Consider the following 19,230-nt stretch of genomic DNA (forward strand, 5'->3'; position numbering starts at 1 on the left):
AGGGCAAAGCTATGCCCCCAAGTTGGCTCAATGAGGGGCCCCAAACAAGCGATGGCTCCGTGACTCAGTTTCCCCATCTCTAACGCATGGGTAGAGATGCCCACACAAAAGCGGACTCAATGGAGTAACCCTCCTCAGGCTCCCTTCTTCTCAGCTGGAGCCAGCGTTTCCATTGAGTGGCTGAGCGTCTTCTCAGGAGATCTGGATCCACACAATTATCAGAATCCTAGGGAGCGCACAGACACCCACCAACCACAACAAGATCAGCAACAATTCTACACAGGAATGTATCAGCTTCTCACTGCTGACACAGCCAAGAACAACACATCTTAAACCAAACACGGGGCCCTGAACCCACCACACCTCCTCTCCTGTCCCTAAAATCAGCTCCAAACTCTGAAACTCGCCATCACTGCCTGAAATCGGCCCTTGGAGCCACACACCATTCATGAATTCACCTCATGGCTGATGCCACCCGAGCCCAGCTCCACCTGGGGGGGAAACGCGGATGTTTTGGGAACGATCACATCTATGGCAGCATTAGTGGACTCGGGGGTTCTTGCTGAGTGGGAAGGATAACAAAGAACTGCTCAAACACTCATCCTCGTTCCCTTCTTCATAGCCCAGTGTCCCACCAGCCAGCTCACATCCAAATGGGAGTTGTTCTCCGCATGGGACTCAATCCAGCATTCAAAGCCTCCCGAGGAGCGGGGCGCTCAGCTCGAGCGGGTGGGTGGGTGTCTTGAAGCTCCAGTTGGTCACACCGACTCCCCGCTCTCTCTTCAAGCAATAAACTTCTTGTTCTGTTTTTACCGGTTTCTCTTGCCTCACCAGCAAAACCCACTGCAGATTCCTTTCATTTCTTGGCTACCTTGATCTAGCAGGAGGCTGCTGGCCGAGGAGGCACAGCCAGCCCCACATCTTGCCTGCCTACACCACACTATCCCAACAGCCCATGGTTATGACCCACTGGGACAAGTCACTTCCAGCCCCAGGATCATCACACTGGGGTGTCAAAGGGTCACGATAGGAACCTGTCACTGCCAAACTCCGTGCCAAGAGTGTCCTGGAAAGCTCCACCAAGAAGGCCAAGGTGCTTCCCACAGGCACCCAAGTCTTTCAGAGTTAAACAGGGTATATTGAGGGCGTAGGAAGGAAGGAAGGTCATCACCCCTGGGTTGCAAGGTTCAAACTGGAGCCAAGGTTAAAGGGTCTCAGCTCTTAACCTAGCATCCCCATGCCAAGACCTCCCACAACACCTTTTTCTCTCTGCTTCACCAGAAAATGAGGCAGGTGGGAGATCACTACCCAGAGATAACTCCAGAGGTGCCCACCAAGCTCCTGTAACCTCCCCACTCACCTGATAGACAAGGTCACGGGCTCAGGGGATCCATTCACATTGAACTTGAATTCTTCTGTGAACTTCCCCAGGATGGTGGAACTGAAGGAGATCTGGATGACCTGGAGATCGTCTGGCAAAATCTCCCCCTCGCTGGGGAGAAAGGTGAAGCAGGAGCCCAGAGCTGTAGCTGGAGGAACCAAGCTGAAGGCAGCTTGGATGAGTCCTTTGTTAAACAGCACCACCTGCAGCAGGAAGGCAAAATGCAAACGCAGAAGGACATTTCCTTTAGAGAAGACCCATTTGCTTTCTAATTCAACAATGAACACCTGCAAGGCAGAAGGCAAAGGAAATACAACGGGACAAGTTCTGCCTTTGGGTTTTTTCCAGGCAAAGCAGTGATAACTCCATAGAACCTCTGCCTTTGTCCAGCTGGCACAGAACTGCCCTGCTCACAACTCCTGAGCTGCCAGAAATCCCACAAGGAGCCACCAGGCTCCAGCCCAAGCCCTGCTAGCTCTCACAGCTCACCTCGTACTTGTGTGCTGCTCCCATGAAGACATCCCCGATGTCCAGACGCTCAAAGCTGGAGCGCAGCTGAGGCCCTATGCCTTCCCCTTGGATGCACAGGGGCAGCCTGGTCTCACGGCCTGGGGAGAGAATTCAATGTCAGAACAGCAATTCCCTCTGATCCCGCATTTTCCAGGCCCTAGCCTCCGACTTGGGGCTGGCAGAGATCAGCCCAGGAAGATCCAGGGAAAGGTACAGGACCCTTCCCTTGGCAGATATGCCTTTGGGCTGCTTTCTCCTTTCTGACCAAACCCTTGGGCTGCTTTCTAATTGAGCCATCACTTTGCACCCTGAAACAATCACACAATCATTAAGGCTGGAAAAGACCTCCAAGATCATCCAGCCCAACCATCCCCCCACCACCTCTATTACTCACTAAACCATGTCCCTAAGTACCTCATCCAACCTTTCCTGAGGGACGGTGACTCCACCACCTCCCTGGGCAGCCCCTTCCAATGCCCAATGGCTCTTTCGGAGAAGAAATTTCTCCTCCTTTCTAACCCGAACCTCCCCTGGCACAACTTGCAGCCATTCCCTCTCGTCCTCTCGCTACTTAGCTGTGAGAAGAGGCTGAGCCCCAGCTCCCCACAGCCTCCTTTCAGGGAGCTAGAGAGAGCAATAACGTCTCCCCTCCGCCTCCTCTTCTCCAGGCTGAACGCCCCCAGCTCCCTCAGCCGCTCCTCAGAGGATTTGCCCTCCAGCCCCTTCCCCAGCCCCACTGCCCTTCTCTAGACACGCTCCAGGACCTCCATGTCCTTCTTGGAGTCAGGTGCCCAAACTGAACACAGGATTTGGGGTGATGCTGAGTTTCCAACGCCACCTCTGAATCTCTTCCCATGTGCTAAGATGAGCTTTGAAATCCACTCAAGGAAGGTGTAAAGCTCAGGAAAACACAACCCAAGACAAAAATCTGCTGTTTATACTCATGCAGCTCAGCACCACCTGCACCCAACATACAGCTCAGCTCCACACCTGGGTGCTCCAGGGCTCGCCACCTGCAGCAGCATCTAACCACCACAGGGCTTTAGGATGTCTAGGGAGAAGCAACTCCCCAAATTCCCACCATAATACCTCAGCCAGGCTCCTCCCCACCACGGGCAAGAGCAGGAGGGGACAGGAGCCATACCTGAGATGTCGCAGTAGAACTTTTGTTGATACACTCTGGCTTCTTCAGGCTTAAAGGTCACACTAATTTCAGCTGAACAATTTGGCAAAATCTCTCCCTCCTAAAACAGAAGCAGACAGCAAACCATTTCTCTTCAAACGTCACATCCCTTCGTTCCAACCGTGGCCCCATGAGCCGATATTTAGAGCACCAGGGAAGAGGAAAGAGCCAGTAACACTGATCAACAATATTTATAAGGGAGTTTGGAAGCAGCTACGAAAAACTTTCCCAGTCCCTGACCTTTACTGGCACCTGGGAGAGGCATTTTCTTAAATTAGGGCTATAGCGGAGCAACCAGCCCAGATCACACTCCAGCGAGTCCAGCAGGATCGCTTCAGAGGTGCCGGCCAGTCACGGACTCACAGACCGTTAGGAGCTGAAAGGGACCTCCAAAGCTCATCCAGTCCCACCCCCTGCCAGAGCAGGGTCACACATGGTAAATCCTACAGGAATGCATCCAGGGGGGCTTCAATGTCTCCAGAGAAGGAGACTCCCCAGCCTCTCTGGGCAGCCTGTTCCAGGGCTCCATCACCCTCACAGTGACAAAGTTCCGGGGGCTGAATTTGCCCTCCTTCCCACAGAGGAGCGCTTCGCTCTTCAGGTCAGCATCTCAACTGACATGGTCCCACACCCTGCGTTAGCCCTGTGCAAGGTGTGCCTTTACATGTAAGGCTCCATCCCTCTGAACGTGGTCAGGACACTTGGGCAGCTCTTCATTTATAGCCCTGGGAGCAAAGCCCAGCTTTAGGCTCCCGGTGCCCATCACGAGTTGGGAAACGCTTTTTGCCGCCAGCTCTCCCGGCCCCACCAGAAACCCAATGTTTCCTCCCAGCACATCAAGCAGGGATCTGCTGAGTGACCTCATTCAGGGAGGAAGAGGAGGAGGAAGAAGAGAAAGGGAGCTTTCAAAGCTCTCACTTACCGCTGGCTCAATGCTGAAGATCCCGTTGGAGGAAAGCAGGGATTCTCCTTGCACCTTGGCACTCTGGTCGGGGATGCTGCAGAAGAGGAGGCGGGAAAGGTGATCTTGCGTCCTGGGGTCTTACACAAGTGAGCAGCCCTCAGGAGAGCGACCTAGCTCAAAGCTGCTGCCACAACCAATGGGGAATCCACCTCCATCCTCAAACTGGCTTCTCCTACCCCCAGGATGCTCAGGGGAGGCAGAGGAGGATGAGGAGCACCAGGGCAGCGTATCACCAGGCAGGGCATCAGACCCCTGCTCTGGGCTGCAGGTTCCCAGCATCACTGTCTTCTCTTCCCTTTCAGACCCGCAGGTGTAAGGAACAACCACATCCCCTCTGCTCCCCACCCCGCCTCCACCAGAGTGTGTCTCTGCCACCTGAGAGAGGCCTTTCAAAGCTTCCCCAAAGACGTCCTTTGAAGATCCAGCCCCATCTCTCACCACCATGAAGACAGGGGGTTCTGAAGCCCAAATGCACTTCCAAGTCCCATGCTGCCCTACCTTCCTTCCCTGCAGACCCTTCCACCTACAAACTCTCCCCAGGCTTGAAGGAAAGGCAGAAACACCCCGTGCTGGAAACCTGGACAGCCCAAACCTATTCAGGAGATGGCCTCATCCTCCTGGGCCAATGAAGCTTCACAGACTCTCTGCAGCCCGGGAGCCACTGGCTCTCAGCAGTCTGCAGCTCCCACAAACACCAGAGCTCGCTCTCAGAGGAAATCCACTCACTGCAATCAAGCTTTCCTCCCCAAAACATCACCCTCAGCCACAGGGTGGATGGAACTGGGATGGGAAGCACCCAGCTCCATTACCCTAAAGCCCAGGGACACCCACCCTGATGCTGTGGATGGCTGACTTGTCCTAAAAGCACCAACCCCCCTTGAGGCCATACGGTAGCGTTCCCCTTGGGCAGGGTACCTAACCAAAGGCATCTTTGAAACGGACCTTCTCTCCCGCTGATCCTCCTCCTCCTGCGTGCCACAAGCCTTCCACTGGAAGCGGGCGATGATGTCACTGCGGTTGTGGATGGCCACGCATCTGCGCTTCGACAGCGTGAGGTAGGTCTTCTCAATGCTCACAGGCTCCTCATCCAGACAGATGTTGACGTCTACAGCCACTCCATGAAGGTGTGTGTTCATGTCTTCACCTGGAAGAAAGCAAAGGGGACTCTTTACTCCTCTCACTTGCCGATGGAAGTACGAGGAACGCAGCGAGCCTCAGGTCACAGAAGAAAGGGCTACAGCTTTTATTACCCCTCATTCCCAGGGGAGTCCCACCTCAGCCACAGCTCACACGGCATCTCCTCCAGGCCCACCACAAGTGTCAAGTCTCTCCCAGTCTCTCACTGATCCCCCCCCAAAGATGCCTGCAGGGTGTGGGCCAGAAAAGAAGGTGGCAGAGGAAGGAGCAAAGCGACAGCCCATGGCAGGATGGGATGCAGACAAGAGCTTCCCTGTGTTGTAGAAGCAGTGCCCGTACTCCTGGATCACGACAGTCTGAAGAGCTGCCACTTCAATCCACCCAGTATCGGGCAGAGGGAGAACTGTGACTTCCTCTACATTTGCTCAAGCAGGGACAGGGACAGGCTTGTCCCAGTTGCAGCAAACATTAAGCATCACTGCAGAAACCCAACCCCATGTAAGCTGTGGAGGAACCAGCTGCTTCAGTGAGAACAAGACTCAGGTTTTCCAAGCAAGCCACGAAGATCCTGACAGAAGCTGTTTAACATCTCACGTTCTCCTTGAGTTTTCCCCCCCTCAACTTGTTCTTAAAGCCACTTATGAAGCTGATGGCACTTCGGTGGCACCTCGGACCCTCGTGAAGATTTCCTACCTGTCTCTTCCTGACAAATCCCAGGAACCCCACGTCCTGGCTGCTTTAGTCCTGATGTTGTCAAGAGTGGGATTTAGAGGGCGGCGTAGAAAAAGGGGCTGGAGCAAGACCACGGGGAAGCGGCATATGGGACAGAGGTGTGTAAGGGACAGTGGGCATGTGACAGCATCCCATAGAGACACACCCCCCACAGACACGTTACGCTTACAGGACCAAATCCAGCACTGGTTCGGAATGGAACATCACACGCGCGTACGCACGCGGTCACCCAGATTCGAGGTTCATCCTTCCTCCACCCAGCAGCTCCCAGGAAAACAGATTCCCAAAGCATTATCCTTCCTGTTGAGGGGGATGCACTCTAACAGCCCCAAAACACCAGCTGGTTTTCACTTTTCTTGGAGGTAAAGCTGGGGGATAGCACCCAGCAAGGGAATTTGGGTGCTTGGGACAATAGGCAATGATGGCAGATGACTGTCACAGGGGTGTGGGGTGGTGGCCACCGTGCTGACAGCAGGGAACGCCCAGGGATGGGCCAGGACACCAGACAGACAGAATAAGGACAGACTCAGCCTTTGCCCTTCTAAGCACCAAAATACACAGAGGTTTTGAAACAAAAGGGTTTACAAGTAGATTGCAAAGGAAGTTCAGCCTTGTTCTGCTTTGAAGGACGCAGACCTGCAGATAGGACACTCACCTGTGTCGTAGTGAACTATCAGGGAACCGCAATAATCCCCAGACTTCAGCGGGTGGAAGTCCACTCTTACTTGCATGGCCTCACCGATGCCGAGCGTACCGATGGAGCGATCGACAGAGAAAGGGCTGCAACAGAGACACACACACTCATCAGGACTGTGGTGGGAGCTCTGGGGGCTCTTTTGCACTCTAGTTCCCGGCAGCTCGCTTGTGTGAGGAGCAAACAAGCAGCTGGCAGCAGCAACCCAGAACACAGCGGGTCAGAAACACGGCTGGCGACCCTCGCTCTCCAAAGTCCCGAGGGTATGAAATGACTTCATCCTCCCCAGATTCTGCATCCAGGCTCCAGTCCGGACCATACCATCAGAGAATGGGTTTTGAAGAGCCCAGAGCAGGTAAGAGGTGTTTGCATGCACAGCTTGACCCTGATGTCCCTGGGAATCAGGGTTTTTTCTGCCACCTAGAAACCTGCTACTCCTGAAAGACAGGAGAGAAGGTTTGGAGGGGGGGTTAATAGCTCCTTTTCTTCTGGCATGCTTTTACTACATCCAGCTGTACGCTTGCTTTGTTGCACAATGTCTGAAGTTTCGCAGGTCCTGATCTCCCAGCGGCACCTTGCAGTCCCCAGCTCCTATACCCTCATCTAGGCACACCAACCCAGGAGTCCCCTTCACACCAGGACCTGCTGAGATCTTGCCCATTACGGCCCTTCAGCAAGAGAGCAACACTAGACCTGTAAGCACTCTGATAATTATCTACCTTGCTATTTAGGGCTTGCTTACTCTCACCAGGGGTCAAGCTTCCCCATCTTGACAGAGTTGGGCTCAAGTTATGTCCCACGAGGATACCAAGGACCAGCATACTCCTGACATAATGCATAAAGGCAGCTGACAAGTGAAAGAAGCTGGCAAGTCTGTGACACAGGCCCTCAAAGCACCACGTTGGCTTCTCTCCTGCACCCACATGCTCAGTAAACGCAGCGTGCAAGGAGGCTGCACTATACTGCAAGTCCCGGGCTACCTTCATCTTCTAACAGCCAAGCTTTCTTTGGTCTACTGCTGCCTTAATTGGCATCCTAAAACCAGTTGAGTTTGGGAGAACCTAGTTCATTAAAAGCTACCTCCAGCCCCAAAGGCTTAATGTTTGCACATGCTACTTTTTGGCAGCAGTGTAACAGCCAAAGTCAAGCAGCATAACCATCCCAGCAAACCCAGTCCCTCAGGACAAAGCATCCGAGACTGCACTGAAAAATCCCAGGTACACTCAGCACCTCCCAAGCCCAACCTTCCCTTCCCCCCTTTTCCTGCACCTCAGCCCTAATTTCATAACCTCGGGTGGTCTTTGTGCATCCCCACACCTCCCTGTAGTGTATGGGTACCACAGGGGATCCCTGAGCGTTCTGCCTTGGAGGATCATCTCCCGAGCTTTCCGAGCTGGGTGGGGACACTCCTAGAGGGATCTAATCCCAGACCGACCCTCTCTGTCCCTGGAGCACGGCAGAGCACAACGTCCATCGCCGCAGGAAAAGGCAGCGCTGCGCCTTGTCTGCTCCCAGACACCATTTTCATCTTAAACCTATTGGAATGACATTTCTCTCTGCCAATGTCACAGAGAAGAAACTCATTCTCCTGCCTGAACCACAAGAGCAATGGGAAGAGACTTACTGGATTTAGCCTCCAGGGATTTTTATTCCCAAGCGCTGCGGTTAGGGGCTGGGCACGGCCCTGCTGCGGAGGGAGGGCAGGCACAGAGCACACTGAAGAATGGGCAGTGCTGAGGTGGCTGGCTGGGTTTTTTTCATGAAAAAGCAGTCAAATCATGGCCAAAATGCGACCACGTTTTCTGGAAGCTATCGAAGATGCTGAATTGGCCCCACACATTCACTGACAAGCTCCTCTCTGGAGCAAAAAGCAGAACAGAAAACAGCCAAGTCCTCGCACAAACGATGACCGGGCAGGGAACATCACCAGGATGTGACCAGATGCACGAGCTGAGCTCTCAGTACTGTGAGGAACAGTTAAGGATGGGAGATGGGCTGCAAAAGCACCCTAATGGGGAGAGCAGAAAGTTCTACGCTTGGTGCCAGGGAAGGGAACCCAGAGAGGGGAGGCAAAGACAAGTGGCACAAGCAGGACAGCAGATTGGGGAACGGTGGCACCTGAGCTGGTTTGTGAATGGGCAAGAGCCTGAGTTTGCTCAGGCCAGAAAAGAGAAGTTGCATCAACTAAACCAGAAGTTCAACCTGCACAGATAAAACATAGAGGATACAGGCCCATCAGCTGGCCTCTACATGCTCAGATGGATCTCTCATTCCCTTCTACCCCACTGCTGTCCTCCTCCTCTCTCACATGTGCCTGTACCTGTGTTGTGGCTTTGCATGGCTGGGTTCTGGTGGAGAAAGGGGAGATCTGCAGGGGTGGCTTCTGCAAGAAGCAACCAGAAGCTCTCTGAAGCCCCACAGAGCAAACACCAGCCAGCTCAAGGCTGGAGTCGCTGCTGACCAAGGCCGAGCCCATCAGGGATGGTCACAGTGCCTCAGAATCACAGTTAGAGGGAAAAAAACCACCAAGAAGCTGCTTTTTGCCCCAGGAGACAGGAGTGAGATGATGCGAGGAACTGTGCAGACACCAAGGCCAGGGAAGAAGGAGCAGGGAGGGATGATGAGGTGTTTCAGGCACCAGAGAGAAAGATTCCCCTGCAGCCTGTGGAGAAGACCATGGTGAAGCAGGCTGTCCCCCTGCAGCTCATGGATGGCAGGGAGCAGAGATCCCATCTATAGCTGTGGAGGACCCCACGCTGGAGTGCCTGGAGACACCTGAAGGACACTGTGACTCTGGGGGAAGCCCGTGTCGGAGCAAGCTCCTGGCAGTAAAACTTGCTGCTCTAGAGCTCTAGAAGAAAAACACCCCCACACACCTTTTGTTGGGCAAATGAAGTGAGGTCCCTTACCTCTGAGTGCTGATGGAGTAGTGGGCCTCCCGGTTACCAATGTTGCGAACCAGCAGAGTCTTCTGGCTGCTGTACTTGACTGGACAGGTGGAGAAGTCCAGGTGGAGGGGGAAGTCCAGGACCGCCCGGGCACCAATACCTCGGATCCGCACAATGAAGTGTCCCCTGTCTGTGACACAGGTGATCGGCTGGGAGTAATCCTGAGGGGAAGGAACAAATCACGGTACGTTCAGTCCCCGGCGGAAGGAAAACCGCTGCTTCCCACCACTAACAGGAGCCTTTGGGAATGGAACAGCACTTCTTTCTGTAACGACCTTTCCCTCCAGCAGCACCACTGGGACAGGGCTGGTACCCTGCAGAGAGGAAACCCCCCTGCTGATGCAGCTGCCTCCTCAGTGAGCTGGCAGAACCAGACCAAGTCACCTGACAGCTTGATGCCGAAGCACCACAACAGAGTAATCCCACGGAAGGGATTGCAGCAGATCAAGGACCTGCTTCCAGCACCGCTCCGCACCCGGTTATGCCGCGGCACCAACTCCATCCCAGTGACCCCACTTGAAGCTTGGTGGGGGATGCTCAGGTACACTGTTGGATGGACTTTGCCACCAGCCATTGGTGAAATCACAGAATCACAAGGTTGGAGAAGACCTTTAAGATCATCGAGTCCAACTGATCCTGTCCTGTGCTAAACCATATCCCATAGTACCTGATCTGCCCTTTTTTCAAACACACCCAGGGACGGTGACTCAACCCCCTCCCTGGTAGCCTGTCCCAGGCCCTCACAACTCCTTACCGAGATGACTGTTTTAACATCAAGGGAGGCAGAGATTTCCCACCCCTTTCCACAGCATCGCAAGGACAAGGCTGGGGACACCCATCCTCCCATAACTGATCCATCTCCCCAGCCCCGAGCCGGCTCTGCTCCATACCCAAGCTATTCCTGAGAGATTCCTGACAGGTACTGAAGGGCACCAACAATTCCAGCCCTGCCCTCGGCGCAGCCTCTTCCAGCTCCTCCCAGGCCCTGAGAGCTCTCGCTGCACATCTAACCTCTGACTTCCCTTTCACCTCAGCCCAGCCCTGGGGGAGGCAGGGGACAGCTCTGCTCTCTCTGCTGCACACTGTGGCACAGCCGATGCCTTGCTAACGCCTCTGAAGTTTCCAGAAGGGACTGGGTGCCTTCCTGAAGCTGGTGCTCTCAGGTCCACAGGCGGGAGGCACAGGGACAGCCCTACCAGAGCCAAGCATGCTATTCTCAGCCCTGGGCTGGTTCAGCAAGGAGCCAGACAGCCATTGCCCTGTCCCCCAGGCAGAGGCATTCCTCAGAGATAAGTCCTCCCAGCCTCGTCTCCCCTCTTCCAGCTGCACTGTGCCCACCCGAAAGACAGAGGCAGGTCTCCCACTTGTCCCCAGACACCATGGTGACACTGCAGCCAGTAGCTGCAGCTCGCTGCCAGTTCTGCCTGCACTCATCTGACACATTCCCAACCTCCCGTGCTGTCCCAGGCCATCCCTCACCCGTTCCTTACGGGTCTCTCACTGTCCCCCCCAGTAACCTCCTGTCTGGGTGGTGTCATACCCACTGGTCCTGTGGAAGCAGCAGCTTTAAGCACCCATCCAAGCAAGTGTTACTCCAGATAAAACACATCCCCCCCACTCTGCCCATGGGGACTTCCCTGGCAAGACCCTGAAGCCTGCAACCCTCACACCCTTCTGAAGGCTCACGCTCCTCCTTCCAAGCCAAAGCATTAACAAATCGGCTTCATTAAGCCCTGAGCAGGTACCGCAGGGTCTACGGCCTTCCAAGGTCCACTCTGCCACTGCTGAGGGTGTCACGGCCCTCAGGGTTTGCTGTGACTACACCAAAGCAAGGAAGGAGGAGGTTAGTTCAGAGGGAGGATGGAAAACGGCAAGCTCCTGCCCTTGTGTCCCACCCCAGCCTTCCCCCAGTACCATCCCTTTGGTGATAGCAATTCAACTCCAGCAGAACTCGGTCGGGGGTTATTGATCCTGGCTTAGCACCAGATGTCGCTTCAACATCATCCCGGGGGGAAATATGTTTTCCCTTTTCCCCAACAGAAGGAACTCGTCCAGCAGCAGCGGATTCAAAGGACAGCAGGACCTTGTCACCGAGGTATTTAGAGAAGCTGGGGGAAAGCCTGCCACCAGCACACACCTCCTTCAAACATCACATCAAAGGGCAAGGAAAAGGGCAGGAAAAGGTCTACCTCATGACAGGAGCTTTCACTCGTATCTAGAGGCGGGAGAATCCGGGACCGCCTCAGCTCCTGGGTGCTGGCCATCCTCTGCGCCTTGGTGACAGACTTCTCCAGGAAGGCAGAGGGTGTCCACTGAAACACAAAACACCAACAAGAGCTGCAGAAACACCTCTCTTCAGAAAGGCTTTTCTTGTTCAAGCGCCACTGATAAACCATTTGTCACCACAGCCACTAGGATAGTCCTGGAAGTCCCCAACGTTCCCCGCTGAAATATTTAACATCAGTCACTGAATGATGGAGAGCGGAACACGCGCTCTGACCAAGCGGCTCTGTCCCCTGCGCTTCTCCTTCGTCCTCTGATGTGACACCTTTGAGGATTTCTGCTCTTTGGGCATTTGTTTCCCCTTTAGCTTTGCAGGATTCAGGCAGTGACCTTTGAAAGGAGTGGGGAGGAGTCATCAGAAACCCCCTAACTCCATCCTCGCACAATGCTCACAACCAGCCGGCGTGTGGAGATGTCACTGCCGGCTGAATCACAGGAGAGCAGAAAAGCAGCGCTGTGCCAAGACCGAGGTGGAGCTGGCTGGGTCCAAGCTTTAGTTATCTTTTTAATTAGCCCTTGTTTTCTCTCTGTTCTGGCCTCACAGCCCCCTCCACAGAAGCATACAGAGATACCACCTCCATGAGGTTACCTCCAGGAAAGGGAGCCTTGGCCAGCAAAAGGCACATTCATGGATGGGGAGGAGGAACTGCCCCACGTTCATGGATGGGGAGGAGGAACTGCCCCAACTCCACAGCTGTTTCAAGGGCTGGATCTGCGCTCAACCCAGGATGACACTCATGACAGAACTGGTTTGGACCCCATTCTAGCTGGGACTGGACACGTCTCTCAAGTCTTCAGGCAGAGTCTGAGCAGCCCCACCACAGCCCCAGCTGCTGGGAGGGCAGGGATGGTCAGAGCAGCGCCTGCAAGGATGCTTCCGTGACAGAAGATACTGCTGCCCTCACCAAGAGGATGGGTAGAAGCACCCCAATGCTTCAGCTACTCCAGTGCACTGCCCAGGACATCCCATTAACTGGGTTCCAGCAGCACATTCAGACAAGACTCTGGACTTTCAGCCCACATTCCATCTCCCACTGCACCTTGATGGCCACCTCCAACACAAGTATGGCAGCAAAGAGATGGGGTGGTGGTGTGTACCTTCACAGTGTGGCTAAACAGGAGGGGCAGGCAGAGGAGGGACACAGGGCAGGTTTCCAGCCTTACCACAGCTCCTATCTGGCCACAGCAGGTACTTACATTTACATACTTCTTCTTTGGAGCTGTTACTACTCTCCGTTGTAATATTGTAGAAAGCTCACTAGATCGACGAACGTTTTTGGTAGCCATGTCTCAGCTAATCTGGAAGGAGCAACAATGGGACTTTGAAAATCCAGGAAGAGCAGCTGACCCCAGGCGCCTTTGTGCCCGACCTTATCACCTGCTCAGGGTTATTACACCAACCTCCAGCCCGGGGACCGCGGCTGCCCCGAGCGTGAACAAGATCAGACCAGACCCCTTCCCACTTCGCCAGCCCAATGCCCACCCCCCGTGCCAGGAGCTTTGTCCTGTTTCTAACTAACGCAGCACGGAGTTCAATGCTCTGATGAAGAACTAGAGTCTCCAGGCTCAGTCGGTTGGTTTGAGCTACAGAAATTATCCAGCAAATATGACTCCTTCCAGGCATGAAATTCCCACAGCCCCCAAGAGCATTTCTCCCGGGAGAACAAGGGCCCTAATTTTCACTTATTAACACTCACACTCGAGGCTCTCTACAGGCATTCGAGGCTGTAACAGCAGAAAGAAAACCACGAAGCCATTAAAGGAACAACAGCAATGAGCTCAAACATGAACACCACGTCTATGCAGGCAGGGCTGCTAAAGACTTGATCCTAACGGCAGTTCTTCTCCAGCACCCCCACCCCACAAGGAATGCGGGTTGACCAGTCCATGGCCGGCTTTTAGGTCCATGGCCCAGTCACCAGCCTGACAACCACCTCTCCATCTCCATCACACACAGCGAAGCGCTGCCATTCTGTAGTGGCTCCTGTCAAGATCTGAGCCAAAGCTCATGGAACTCATAGGCAGACACAGGCTATCAGGCTGTTTCCACGGGCAGTATCTTACCCTACCCCAAAGCAAACGCTTGGACCCACAGCAGCCTGCAGCTAAAAGCACGAGGCGAACAAGTCCGCGCTGCCCAGGGGCTTCAGGCATGTGCACAGCAGCCACGGCTCTGCTGCCACACAAGGATTTGGTCATCTACCCTTGAACCACACACCCAAGCTGGAACATGGGGCACTGCCAGCATCCCTGAAAGCCATCCTCTCTCCCTTTCTGAACCACATCCCAGCTTCTGTGGCATCAATTCACGGTGCACAGCTGTGCTGTGTCCACATCCTGACCACTGCTGTCACCCACAGAGCTCTGCTATCACCCAGCTCACCCAAAATGCTCCCACAAACCCCAATCCAAGTCAAAATCTTTTAATCTCAACCTGCAAACACCTTCTCAACAAGAGTTCTGCGCATCCCTGCCCAGTTCTCACAAGGGGGTTTGAATCTCTGGCAAAACCAACAGCAGTTGAATTTAAAAGATGCCAAACTGGAGACAGGCAAACAGCCAAAAGCAGCGGCAGGAGCAACACCCCCAGCCTCACCTCGGCAGGCTCCAGCCTCATACCCACTTACCCAGCACACACACACATTCCTGGCTGCCAGAACAGACAACGGGCCCTATTTCCTGGCTTACTGCTGTCCTCCTCCAGGACTGCAGTAACCCTGAGGTGTCACAGACACTTCACCCACTTCCTTCCCACCCTTCAGGCACTGACACCCTCATTTACACGTTGCAACACTGAGGTTTAAGGTCCAAACACCCAAAAGCCCGTGAACAAGAAGAGGAGGGCAGCACCAGCAGCCTCCATCCCCTCCACTCCTGCCCCAGGGCCTGGATGTGGCCACAGCTGCATCCCATGGGGGGGCAGACCTTGGCCTGGGAAGTCTGCTCTGATGGGGAGCACAGCGGGGCAGCTGGAGGGGGGGTGCAGCAGGAGGGGACAGGCCCCGACACAAAACGCTGCCGCCTCCTCTAGCCCGGCACCAGAGCCCCCCCTTGGCTCCTTAGGCAGCCTCCCCCCTGAAATCCCGCCCTCCCTCCCTCCCAAACAGAGCCTCTCCTTGCAGGGAAGCCTACCCGGCAGCAGGGTGAGCACCACGGCCTGACACAGTTCGGGCGGGACCCAGCTCACACCCCACACCCCCACCGGGCACGCTGTGCCAGGCACCCGAACCGCTCCAGCCCCCAGCCCCGGCGCTCCGCCCGCCCCCGCCCCTCCCGAGGCCGCACCTCCGGAACGCGGCCACCGCCCCAAAAACACGGCCTTGGGCACCGCTATCCCCCCCTCCCGCTCCCGGGGGGCGCAGGGACACTCACACGCCGGAGCGCGGCCACCAGCCGGGCTGCTGCCGCTGGCAATGAAGCAACGGACACACACGTTCCCGTGGCAACGGCGGGACGCGAGCGAGGCCCGTGCGGCAGCGCCCGGCCAGCCCCGGGCAGAGCTGACCCAGCGCCGCACCTCGCCGGGGAGTTACTACCCGCTCGCTCCTGCCCCGGGACCGGGGAAACCGGCGGCACGGGCGCGGGGGAGATGCCGCTTGGTGACAGCTCAGAGCCCAGTTCAACCAGCTCGTTGCCTGGCCGGCATCTCCTGACCCCCAGCCCGGCTCTCCGCACAGCCTGGCACCCACATGCAAACCGCAAGCAACGGGCTCTGACACTCAGCGCTCCCCACGTTCTGCTTCCCACCAGCTCCAGCACCCTCCAAGCGATGTCAGAGCCTCAAGTGCCTCCTGCCTGCCCCACCCTACACTGCAAGCAGCTCCTCTTGCAGGAGCGCAGACGGGTGGCTGAATCGTGCTTCACTGAACACACTAAATGCTCCCCCTTCAGCAGCAATAAGGCACCTCTCTCCAGAGTAACCGGTTCATTTGCCTTTCTATTACACTTTGCTGGGAGAGCCAGAGAGGAGATCTGCTAAAAGGGAGAATCAGGATGCTCCTGAACACTTTTCTTCACCTAAATCATCTTGCCCTGTTCAGGCTTAAGTAGCAGGATCACGTTTCTTCCTTAGAAATCACCTGCTTAGCTGTAATTACCATATAAACAGCATCTCATGGGAGCCAGGAAAGGAGAAGCAGAATTTCCAGGACTAATCTCTTGCCCCTGCAGCCCACCACTAAGTGGCTGAGAGCTTTCTAAATCAAGCCTTGCTCCCCAGGAAGCCTCACCTGGCACTTTTATACTCCAGCCCCTCTTGTCTTTTTATCGCTTCGGTACTGCCATCCCACAATTTATTGTAAAAGCTCCACCACGGCAGAGATAATTAACAGGAGCCTCGTGTTACACCTTCCCCTTCCTGCTTTTCATAAACTCAAGCTCTCAGCTGGCGGCGAGGTGGGCAAGGCGGACCAGGCTCCCTTCCAAGGGCCTGCCAGAGCTTCACAGTGCTGTGAATTTACAGCCACAGCTCCCGCCGTCAGCGCCCCCAGCCCCGGCGCTCCGCCCGCCCCTGCCCCTCCCGAGGCCGCACCTCCGGAACGCGGCCACCGCCCCAAAAACACGGCCTTGGCACCGGAATCTCCCCCCTCCCGCTCCCGGGGGGCGTGGGGATACTCACACGCCGGAGCGTGGCTGCCAGCCGGGCTGCTGCCGTTGGCAATGAAGCACCGGACACACACGTTCCCGTGGCAACGGCGGGACGCGAGCGAGGCCCGTGCGGCAGCGCCCGGCCAGCCCGGCCTGCGGGCCCGGCCAGCCCCGGGCAGAGCTGACCAAGCGCCGCACCTCGCCGGGGAGTTACTACCCGCTCACTCCTGCCCCGGGACCGGGGAAACGGGCGGCACAGGCGTGGGGGAGATGCCGCTTGGTGACAGCTCAGAGCCCAGTTCAACCAGCTCACTGCCTTGCCGGCGTCTCCTGACCCCCGGCCCGGCTCTCCGCACAGCCTGGCACCCACATGCAAACCACAAGCCACAGGCTCTGACACTCAGCACTTCCCACTTTCTGCTTCCCACCAGTTCCAGCACCCTCCGAGCGATGTTAGAGCCTCAAGTGCCTCCTGCCTGCCCCACCGTGCACTGCAAGCAGCTCCTTTAGCAGGAGTACCATTAGGCCATTTTCTCTTTTCCTCCCACTTCCTCTAGCCAAAGCCAGCAGAAAAAGGAACATCCTGAAACTGCATTGAAATCTAAATAGGAGAAAGAGGTGATGTTCAAACCTCACACTGCAGTAAAGCACAAACACTGCACACACTTCCATGAGAAGTGAGTTTAAGGAATTCTGCTCAAAGCCAATCTGGAGAGGACTCACAGGCTTCTTTTGTACCCAGCACATTCTGCTCTCACAGCACCCAACTCACCTTTTTATCAGAGCTGCTCAGTTTGTGTTTCACCTCCTTGGCTTTCTGAATGGCTTTCAGCACTTCCACTGTGTCTGGTTCCTTTTCTGTGGTGATAGTGTTATCCAGACAGACCTAAAAATGTTAAAAACATCCAGAAATACAGAAAACAAGGCAGCTCTGTAACTTATTGTTACTTATGTCATAAATAAATAGTTTGATGCAGATGCTGTGCATGTCTGTAACCCTGTAAACAAGGTAATGACCACGTCAGACCTCATGACTTGAATGCAAACTCAGAAGGGCTTGGGAAGCTCCACACCCCACTGGCACAAGCACCTTCCAACAGGAACACCCTGTTACCCAGTGAAAGCAGGGCAAGCTCTCCCTTAGATCTGAGGAGCACACCCAGCAGCGTATACATGGTTCCATTCCCTACAGATGTACTCCAACCCCCACTAAAAACTCCTCAGGCTTGTAGAGCATTCACACAACTTTCCTTACCAGGCTTTAGAAAGAAAAAGCTGTTCTTACATACCTCTGAAGCCCTGTCCCAAACTGAGCCAGTACTTTGGTCCCATAGTCAGGGATGATGCTCAGTGGGTTGCTGGATAACACCACCTTCTCTAAGCACGGGAGGTTTCCTGTATTTTTTACTTCATCAATCTGAAAGTTTTTCAGTAAAAGGATGAATACACAGATTGGCTAAATGAGAACACCACCACAGTCTAAGCATTTCTTGACTAAATTACATACAAACAGTAACCAGGAAAAAAATTCTCTCCAGCCACTTTATTTGCACTTTCACCCTCTAACAGGAATCACTTGTGTTCTAAAGCAATCTGACACTAAAATCAGTAGTTACCTGTTTGACTTTGTTGTTGCTCAGATCCAAGTTGACTAAAGAAAAAGTACAGTTTGTTAAGACCACACAGCCTTTCCAGCTGATTTCCTGCTAGATTCAGAGTTTTGATGTTTCCCAGTCTTGTGTGAACACCTTCCAGCGATGTCAGCTTGTTGTAGGATAAGTCCAGGTGAACAAGGTTGTAAAGATGCTACGAGAGCACAGAAAATCCAGGTCACACACCAATTTGCTAAAATTGAACCATATCAAAGGCTTGTCCATTTGCTCATGCTGGATGCTGCCCAGCTGACAAACACAACATGAACTTGCTCATTACACAGGATTAAGCCTGCAGGAAAGGGAACTTCCTCCACTCTATTTTTCCCAAGCCATTGACACAGCCAGCAACGACTGAATTTAGTCAAGAACTACATGTTGCATGTCAGTGTTGGCAAGTAAGAAATGCACCCTTACGAGGGCTTGATGCTAGGAAGCTATTTGGGCTTAAACTCTTCTCCGCTAGATGAGTGGCAAAATCCTTTAGCAAAAGGATTCTGTGTTGGAAGATCCTGGGCAGGCTGGCAAACATCACCTTCAAAAGCATCCCTTACCTGTAAGTTTTCTACCAGAGACACCCCATTGTGACTCAGGTCCAGGAACTCGATCTTGGGAATTAATTTCTAGAAGGGAAAAGGTGCACATGTTAAATGCGTTTTAGCTTAGAAACCTGGCTGTACTTCCTTCACCAACCAACTAACAACTAACAGGCAAAGGGCAGGAACTTTCCAAGGCACAGACCCTCTTCTCAGCTTTCAGCAGTAAAAAGCGTTCTGCACCCATTCTAGTGCAGCCAGAGTGCAGACACCTGCTCGTGAGAGAACCAGATTACTCTGATGAGCACGGTCACGTTTGCATTTGAAACCTGGGTTCTCACTGAAGACAAGCAAGTTGCCCCCAGTTTAGCCCCACTAACTACAGATCAAACTCATTAAGAGGCCTTTCCAGCTCAAACAGGCCTGTCTGTATTACACAGAACCCTGGATAAAGATTACAGAACTAAAAATCAGAGTAAGTTGAGCAGTGCATTGATCTCCACATCATTACCTTGTGGAGCTCAAGCACGGACAGTGCAAGGGGAAATCTTTCAGAAGAGAGATACATGAAGAAATTGCAAAATCCCTGCTGAGTCATGTGCCACAGAAGACCAGCCATCCTT

General features: G+C 54.3%; 1 protein-coding gene across 1 annotated transcript in view; it reads right to left on the bottom strand.

Moving 5' to 3' along the window:
- Window positions 1-19,230, bottom strand: part of LOC311204837 (nischarin-like) — a gene marked incomplete at both ends in the record, with an annotated part of 222,631 nt that overhangs the window by 11,525 nt on the left and 191,876 nt on the right. The window contains 6 exon segments of the mRNA XM_084281180.1: window positions 1,361-1,584; window positions 1,871-1,989; window positions 3,036-3,135; window positions 5,022-5,182; window positions 6,563-6,687; window positions 9,511-9,589. Of these exon segments, the coding sequence (XP_084137306.1) occupies window positions 1,361-1,584; window positions 1,871-1,989; window positions 3,036-3,135; window positions 5,022-5,182; window positions 6,563-6,687; window positions 9,511-9,589 (808 nt within the window).

Source organism: Gallinula chloropus (genome assembly GCF_964237585.1).
Source record: "Gallinula chloropus genome assembly, contig: HAP1_SCAFFOLD_114, whole genome shotgun sequence".
Lineage (NCBI taxonomy): Eukaryota > Metazoa > Chordata > Aves > Gruiformes > Rallidae > Gallinula > Gallinula chloropus.